Source organism: Acipenser ruthenus, chromosome 6, assembly GCF_902713425.1.
Source record: "Acipenser ruthenus chromosome 6, fAciRut3.2 maternal haplotype, whole genome shotgun sequence".
Lineage (NCBI taxonomy): Eukaryota > Metazoa > Chordata > Actinopteri > Acipenseriformes > Acipenseridae > Acipenser > Acipenser ruthenus.
In genome coordinates, this window is record NC_081194.1 from 13,305,448 (window position 1) to 13,315,079 (window position 9,632).

General features: G+C 36.2%; 1 protein-coding gene across 2 annotated transcripts; it reads left to right on the forward strand.

Moving 5' to 3' along the window:
* The first annotated feature begins 2,848 nt into the window (after positions 1–2,848).
* LOC117410923 (chorion-specific transcription factor GCMa-like) lies at positions 2,849–9,632 on the forward strand. 2 transcript variants are annotated; one of them, XM_034017878.3, is made up of 6 exons: positions 2,849–2,983; positions 4,147–4,253; positions 6,344–6,596; positions 7,084–7,196; positions 7,743–7,871; positions 8,150–9,632. In XM_034017878.3, the coding sequence occupies exons 2-6, from the start codon at positions 4,161–4,163 to the stop codon at positions 8,786–8,788; spliced, it is 1,227 nt and encodes a 408-aa protein (XP_033873769.1). In that variant the 5' UTR covers positions 2,849–2,983; positions 4,147–4,160; the 3' UTR covers positions 8,789–9,632. The 2 variants fall into 2 exon arrangements, with proteins under 2 accessions (XP_033873769.1, XP_033873770.1); XM_034017879.3 differs by having other exon boundaries at positions 2,872–2,983; positions 4,082–4,253.

Genomic DNA, 9,632 nt, shown 5'->3' on the forward strand with positions numbered 1-9,632 from the left:
GGCTGATGCTCCAAAGCTGCATGGAAGGCCTGACGCTGGAAAAGAGAATAAATAAATAAACACATAAAGAGGGCCAGGGGTCTGTCATCCCCCCCTCCACCTTCGATAAGTTGAGTCAATGACTAGCTCAAAAGTTGGGAGCAAGCTTTGCTCGCCAAAGGGGAGACTGGCACGGGTGCAAATGAATAGCTTTTAGCAGGAGAATGGAAAACTAAATGTAGTTGAAAAGTTTTGGCCGGGGGTCCCCTCTGAACAGCAGGAACCTTCCTCTCAGAGGGCGACGTCGTCAGCCTCTAAGGTTGGAAAGTGAGCTTCACTTGCCCCCCGAGGGGACTGTTGCACAGATGACGCAGCAAAGTGGAGGAGGAAGGGAGGATGCAGGAAACTGAAAAGCAAGACAAGAATTAGGGAGCTGGATAGTTTAAATAGGGTGACTGACAGCTATTTTAGCGGGATGACACAAGCTCCAGCTCCAGCCCCCCGAAACACACAAAGGTTCTACTAATTTATTATATTTGAGAACTTGAACAGATGCTTCATTTTTCAGTGTGGGCCAATACCTGCACCTGAGACCAATTAAGACCTGTCATCAGTTCTGTAGGTGAGATCAGGAAGGCAAGCATGGGAAACTGATGAGAGCACTGACAAGACTTTCATCTTGTTCATATCAGAAAAAAACTAAAAAGATTCCTAGAGTTTCCCTGTGCAGTGGCCTGCATCTGTGCATGGCTCTTTTCTACATTGTTTTTGAACTGCCTTACAAAAGCCACCAGCAGTTAAGGCTGAGAGGAATCCATTTCCTTCCATTGCTATTGTCTTTGCTCTTGCTCCATGTTGTTGTACGAAACATGATACATTTCTCTTAAGGAATGACATTTTATTGCAGTGAAATCTTGCTGGCATGAAGGTTCACTGTTGGATATGGATATGGGTTTATTTTATATTTGCACATTATTTTATAACTAAAGTTAGTTTTTCAAATGAATAGCTTGTTATGCTTTGCTTCTTGTAAAATATTTTGCCGGGGATGGCCAGTGCGGTTGAGTTGATCAGACACACATTTTTAGATAATCAAATTCAGCAGGGGCAACCACAATAGTGTCTTAGTATATCAGTCAAAGCGCCTAACACATGAGAAAAAAAAAACATGTTAAAACTTTTCAGCCCTTTAAATTGACATGGATTGAAGTTTTTCTTTAAAAATAAAAGGTGGTCAAATGAATAGCAAATCAGTGACTCGATGGTTACTGCCATGTGTATGCTGTCTGCTTCTTTACAGTGACGGGAGCACTGACATGCTCTGGACCTAGTAGCGGTTCTGTCCACAATTCCCAGCATGATAAGGGGGTTTTGGTTCCAGCAGGACAATATCTGATCTCGCAACACCCCACTCCACTCTCCCTTCCCACACACACAGACTCACCTCTTTTTCCAGCTGAACAATATCCATATCCTGACATGGGCACATCTTTATTTCTAAGATGTCCCCAGTTGAACACTTTGGGAAGGGGTTAGGGGGACACAAGCACAATCAGAGATACAGTAGCATTGTAATCCAATAATAAAAAGATGGCTAGCAATGTCATAGGTTTCTTATAAAGTTCTCTCTGTATACAAAGGCAAAGGTTTTCTCTTCACTATTTTTGCGAATGACAAAAATGTACTACACATTTTATAAACTAGAAATAAGTTACCTTATACACAAATTAATCATTTGTTTTGTGGCATTTCATTTGTCTTAGTTTTGTATATCTGTAGTTCTAGGCTGTGTAACCTTTAGTGTGAGATCATTTTTTGAGTATGTAGTTATGGTCTGAGTTCAATAGTTTTTTAATGTACACCCATTATTATTTGTTTATTTAGCAGACACCTTTATCCAAGGCAACTTACAGAGACTAGGGTGTGTGAACCATGCATCAGCTGCAGATTCACTTACAACAACGTCTCACCCAAAAGATGGAGCACAAGGAAGTTAAGTGATTTGCTCAGTCACACAGTGAGTCAGTGAGTGAGCCAGGATTTGAACCGGGGACCTCCTGGTTACAAGCCCTTTGTTTAACCACTGGACCACACAGTGTATACATATATACATTTTTGAGAAACAGTTTTTAGCATGAACATATCCACCTGTTTGTCACACTTCACATACATCTGGATAACTGCTTATTAAATGATGAACCTTTGTATTAACATTATTTAACATATGTTTTTAGATGTATCAGCTTGTGGGTATATATGGAGATGTCTATCAGTCACAATTACATTTTTACATGGAACTTGAGAAGTTATTCCACATACTGTAAATCAGTCATTTTAATATACTTTATCATGATACTTACACCTCATTTGCTTACCTAATGACATCTAGGTCTTAAATACCACGTAATCCAATTTTCATTAAACAATTTGTTGCCATTTTTAATTCTATAATATATACATCTATCATGGTCATCAACCTTTTTTGTCATACTAATAGCTTTAATTCTACATTGACAGTTGTAAAGGGGGGTGAATGTTACTAACATACTTGTTCAATTAAGATTAATCTTCAGTAGCTGTAATGTATACAGCTTGCCCTTATGAGACACGGCATTGCTTTGCTTTCATGAAAAACAGCAGTGAAACAGAATTTAAAAACGTCTCATTGCATTAAAGAAAAACATGGTACAAAGATTCATGTAAGTGGCACAGGCTTCTTTTTTTTTCTACAATATTCTGACAAAAGATGCAAATGACCTTGATTGCTTGTGTGTCACTACCCACCTGGAGTGCAATTACCTGTGCTCTTCACAATCTGATTGGACAGAGCACTGGGCTGCTTTGCCTCTAAAGGTAAGAAAAAAAAAAAGAAAAAGCCCAGGTGAGCATTTCTGTGGCAGACACTTGTGGAGTCTTCTGAAGTCAAGACAGAGTGGGCAGAATAAGGATACAGTCCCATTTGTGGAAAAATATACACATATCCAGAAACGGCTAAATAAATGAGGTATGTTTCCACAGGTTTGTGAACTTACATACAATACTGTACTTCAATAAATGTTATTTTAAACTTTCCGGAGTGACGGATTCTTTTAAAATATTTCTTTTTTAATTTAGACGGGTCTGTGGCATGTCTTTCTACATTCTCCTGAAAGCATAAGTATGCCTAAAGTCCAAATGAAAATACATTTTTGCTTAAGACATTTTGAACAGCACTGTTATAGGTAATTTATCCTATTAGCAGATTTTGTAATTGTTTCTTTGTCTGGTATGAGATTTGATTTAATTTCAGAATTGTTCAGGTATGTCTTTTTTTTTGTTCAAATATTCGAAGTAAAGTCAAGAAGGGCAACAGAGATACAGGTATTTGTTTAGTTTTATACAAGATGTAAATGGCAGGTTAAGTGTGATGGCATGATAGGTTAAATGTAGTAACTGCTAAATACTTGTACCCTTTGTTAAATGATTCACACGTATACTACACTGTAAATCCTACATTTTGTCAGTGTTAAGATAAATTGCCATAAGCTCACATACATAACCTTGTGTATTAAATGTCTGCAAATATATCCAAAACCAAAATACAGATAACTACTGTGTACCTGAAATATTATATTTAATCAATTACACTTGCTTGATAAATACTTTCATACAGTGTATGCGTTTATTTGTTTTATCTGTTTTATTTTTATGTTACATGTGTCTTTTCTGGAACAATACCGTTATACATATTTTTACTCACATGAATGAATTAGAAAAAAATATATAATGAAAATGATTATAAACAAATACCTGTGCCAGAAATTTCATGAAACCTGGTTAGTCCCTGGTAATCAATGTCAGCCACTGTATAAATACAGCAACACAAAACTCTTAGATGCTTGTTCATATCTGGCTTGTAATAAGTACATACAATAACAACTAGAAAAGAAAATTGTCCTAAAGTCAACTTCATGTTTTTTACTATTAATCTTTACCCAACCCGTATTGTGCAATGAAAAATAAATAATAAACATGTTCTGTTTAGTAAGCTGATGGAACAGGTTTTGCTGGCTGATGTTATCAATATCTTTATCACTTTTAACATTTCAAACTTCCTACTCAGGGCAGTTTGTAAAATACGCTTGACTGAGATACAGTAATCTTCCAATGTGCTGTATTGTGCTCCAGGACTGTATCTGAAAATGTTAAAAGGTGTAGATGAGATTGCCCCACGTTGTGATTTTACACCTCTGAATGGAATGAGCTGGGATATCAATGATCTCAAGCTTCCACAGGTAGGTTGATTCTTCTAGTATCAATTCATGTATTAATCATTTTTCAACACTATAATCTTATTTGTTTTAAAAAAAAGGTAAAAGTCAGAAAAAATAAAAGATTTATACTGTTTTCATAATGAAGGACTAAAAACATTTGCTCCTTTATTCAGGAATTTTTATAATCCACATTTCAAACAGATACTGATTTATTTTTTTAGTGGTGCCTATTTCTGTCTCAAGTAGAGGTTATTGTAACACAAAAGCAAACAATGGTGTGCAAATAACAATGATTAAATAATGAATTTTAACCCAAAATAAAACAAACAAATGAAGATGTAATAACCAGGTTATCTTCATTATCCCTTTTATATTCATCTAGCAATAGGTTTGTGTCAGAATGAATGGATTTTAGATAAATTCAAACAAAAATAAAGCCTGAAAACTGTAACAGCAAAATGATAATGTGCGCACGTGGAAGATGCTTTGCTAATAAGAAGGTTGTCAAAGCATTACACCAGTTCTTTAATGTTCAAACTAGTGTATATACCACAATTACATCATTTGGATCCTGGTTGGAAAATAGCCTGGGGCCTACTCTGTGTGAGGAAAACCACTTCACACGTGCCCCTCATTCCTGCTTTCTACCTCCACATATATGTTTAGCCACTTATGACTTTTTTATTGCCTACTAAGTAGTTATACTCTGAAGAAATGGAAAAATAAACTGATATACAATAATAGATATATTAAAAACATTTGCATTAGGTAGTGCTGTGTGAATAGTGCACTCAGATACAGGGCCCTTTCAGTATTAAATCAAGAACTAATTGTTTGGAAACTGAAGCGTAATTGTATGATCATTGTCTCTACATATCTCTAGGTAATGGCAGCAGTATTGCTATTATCACAGTTATTACACTGCAGTTGCATTGTAACTACATTCTACTGCAAATACAGGGCAACTATAAAGGATTTGGTTAAATATATTGTAGCTAAACCACAATGTGCACTGTCAGAACATAGTAATTACAGTGTAGTTAAAATGTAAAGTGTTACACAATTCATCCACACTACTATAACTGCTTTGGCTGGGGCCTCCCATTTAAAGTGCTGTTTTTTTACCTAAGCACTAGTTTCCCACAAAGTAGTCATTCTTGATTGATAATTGACCACAGAGAGAGTTACATGTTCAGAGTCGAAGGCAACAAGGACTAGTCATTAAGTATTAGCGACCGCTGCAAAGGATTCAGGATCTGTTTACATCTTTTTTATGACAAGTTTCCAAGTATTAAAAAAAAAAAAAAATGTCATGATTACTTGTAAAAAGGGCAAGAGAACACTGCTGACATGTAATCGGAGTGTTTCCAAATACAGGTAATTCTAAGAACATGAAAAGTCAACATTTACAAGTGCTGTTCAACAGGTTTTGCTTTGGAAAATTGTGTACGCTCAGCTTGCTGTGAAGGGCTCATAAATGTCACGCCAATTTGACCTACCTAGTCTCACTAAGTTACGAGAGGGTTACATTTTAGATACCTTTCTGTATTTGTAGGGCAGCAGTGTGGAGTAGTGGTTAGGGCACAGGACTCTTGACTCGCGGGTTGTGGGTTCAATCCCAGGTGGGGGACACTGCTGCTGTACCCTTGAGCAAGGTACTTTACCTAGATTGCTCCAGTAAAAACCCAACTGTATAAAAGGGTAATTGTGTGTAAATAAATAATGTGATATCTTGTAACAATTGTAAGTCGCCCTGGATAAGGGCGTCTGCTAAGAAATAAATAAAAAATAAATTCATGTGACAGAAATGTCACTGGTTTTAAAAGGTTGCATACTGCAGTAATTCAGCTAACAAAGTACTAAACGAAACAGAACTAAAAAAAAGCTACAAAACAGTTCTTTCATTTTCATTTTCAACAAGATGAATTATCAAACAGCTTTATTTTATATCAGTTACTGCAACTACTGTATAAACATGACAACATTCACTTTTTTCTGTGTTTTTTATGTTATTAAAAAATAACATCACTTTACACTTTGGGCTAAAAAACAAAACAAAAAAAAACATTTAAGGCAGATATATCATCAACATACCCTTTTTTTCTCTAAAGGATGTGAAGCAGGCAGACAGCTTCCAGGAATGGACAGATTCCTATGAGAAGCACATTTACAGCTCTAATGATAAACACGCACAGAGACATTTGAGTGGCTGGGCCATGAGAAACACCAACAACCACAATGCTCGCATTCTGAAGAAATCCTGTCTTGGTGTGGTAGTCTGCAGCAAAGACTGCACAACAATGGGTGGGAGTAAAATACACCTGAGGCCTGCCATCTGTGACAAGGCCAGGCAAAAGCAACAAAGTAAGTACAGATGCTTGTGAGACTCAGGAGAGGTCTGTTGCTATATACAGTATATTAGCTTACATTACTCAGCAAAGACGATTTGTCTTATGAACTTTATTTGCGTATCAAGATCTTGCTCCCTCCTGCAACACCACTGATGTTCTGATTGAAATGAATGGCTATTGTTGGAACAGAAAATAAAAACAGCGTTGTTGCAGGAGGTAGCATGATCTGGATACACTAATGACGTTCATAGGACAGATACTCTTTTTCATGTCAAAGTGAAAGTGTTCAATTTTATTCCCTGGCTAATTTATAATATAAAATCTGAAAACAATCAGGATGTTTAAAAATATATTGCTAGGATATGTGTCTCACAGTGAAATTAATGAAACCTGTGCTGATAATGTTGTTCTATTTGCCAGAAATGGGCTGGAACATTGTCAAATTCCTGTGCTTTCTCCTTTGAGCGTGTATATTTATAAGGGTGAATATATTGTTTCAGAAAAAGGATGCCCAAATTGCCACGCTCCTCTGACTCTATTGTGCTGTAGAGGTCACGGGGGATATCCTGTCACCAACTTTTGGAGACATGAAGGATCTTACATATTTTTTCAGGTGGGTTGTGTGACTAAACAAGCTCCAATCAATATGTCTTTGGAAACAAAAACACCCTTATGTATTACTAGTAAAAATGCATGAAACCTATTTTTTCTAGATAGAGGATTTTTTTATGGTTAACAAGAGGGCTAATCCAATACCTACTATTCAAAAACATTTGTTATGTAAATTAAACTTTATTGTTAATTATTAATTTTAGAGCTTTTATCTACAAATATAAACAGCAATTCTACAAAACAACCATTATCAGAATTACATTTTGCCCTATCTGTTATGGTTATTTTAAGAATATGTACAATGCACGTGGGTTACTTTCAGTGGGTAGAAAACGGCAACTTCATACATAATTAATTCAATATACCTTTAATAAGAATGCGTAATAGGCACTTTTGGATGAGTGAAGATAATTTTAAAAAGCCAGACTACACTCAGCTCAAATTACAAAGTTGCTATATCTGTCTAACATCTCTTTTTTGATCAAACAAATGCATGCTTTAAAAACGTCCTTACAATGAGGTTAATATTTCTTATTTGTTGTTTTAGTCCAAAGGACTGCATGATCATCCAAAGCCTGAATCAAAATTAGAAGCTGAAGCAAGAAAATCAGTTTGCAGGAAACGTGCAAGTATCTCATTAAAATCACCAAGTCTCAAAAGAACCCAGGATTCAGAGGTATGAACTGAACTGAATTGAAATGACCTGTAACTATAGACATTTGGGTCCATCTCAGTGATTTAAACAGTGGAGGGCCCCCTTTAATCCTGCTCTGCACACTTTTCTTATTTAAATAATAATATCTGTAATAATAATAAAAAGAATAATGTATACTTTATTAATGTCACCAGAAAAGAAGGCTTTGATGAAAAGGGACAACTAAAGTACCCCTCAAACAATTACAGAATATCACTAAATACTTTATAAATAATCCTCCGATATCTTCTCCAATTCAGCCTTTTGCAGGTATAATACCAAGCCAAGAAGCATTTCCCCCTGCCACTTCATCCCATTTAGGAGACCACTTCCAGAATGAGATTGCAGACAGTCTTTGCATTCCTTACCCAAGTGGTTTCAACTTTGGAAAAACTCCTTCCACGGTGGACGGTTCATCTGACATGGATGACATTGGCAGATACTATGGCAGATGTCTGCAGTATGCAGCTGGAAATTACGGTTCTGGGAACTTAACTGGAAGCATGAAAACCTGTGATTCTAACTATGAATACGGAGACAACTGGAGTAGGATTATTAGCTCGCTGAATGTATGCCCAAGCAAGCCCGTCCTTGGCTACGCACATGGTTCTGGAAACTATCCTTATGAAGCTGCGGCTTCACAAAACTTCCTAGATACTCCATTACAGAATAGTTATACCATGTCAGAAAAAAGAGCTGCTCTCCCAGGACTTAAGCAGGACTTTGAGCAGAAATGGGGTGAAGACAGCTGTGAAAAGAAACAACCTTGGAACTGTAAGAACAGTTGTATCACTACTGCCGGATATCCACTTTGTCAAGAAGATCCATGTTTTGAGATGAATAATTTCAGCCAGCCTTTTCCACTGGTCATGAAGACAAATGATCAAGGTTTTTGCTGAAACTAAATATGCAAATACTGGTATTAGTATACAGTAGATTACATAATTTATCTAACAGATTAAGCTATAAAGGCCCTTTGGGAATTTACTTTAAGTTCATAACATTATGTGATGAGTGGTGTGCTGGAGACTGAAGAGAGCAGACATAGCATGATATCTTAGTTTATGACGATCATGCCTTCAGAAGCAATGTTGCCAATTTTCAATTTCTGCCAAAAGGTGTCGTGGACTGTCTACTGATAACCAAGCAGAAACCACCAGACTCATTTCATACCCAGCCACCAAAAGACACATTCACAGTTCATATTAGGTAGTCAAAGCACTAATTGCTGTCTGTAAAACCAGCCATTAAAAATGAGCAGTGGAAATTGTGGTATTACAGTACACATATTTAAGTATTAGTAAGTATTTCATTCTAATTACCATATGTAAATATTAATCTGTGATAAATTCCACACTTATTTATAGGAACTGTCACATATTATAATGTGTTGCCAAGTTTGTTTTCTCGTGTGTTCTTCTTCTCATCGAGCCATCTTCTCTGATTACAAAACCTACTTGCCAGTAACGCTCTAGCAGCCACATATGCTTTTAATTTTCTGCTAAATGACAAGGTGAGTTCCCAGTACAGTAAGTACAGTAGTGAAGTGTATTGTAAACATAATTTTAGGATTCAAGGTGGGAACCAATATTTACATAGTCATTAAGGCTTTTGTACCTTTTTATTATTCTAACTCAATTCCAGAGTTCTGTAAACTACTGTATTTTCACTGTTGTCAAACAAATAAACAAATTACAGTTCAAATGCAATAGAAATGTCCATTAAATATAAATATGTCGTAAA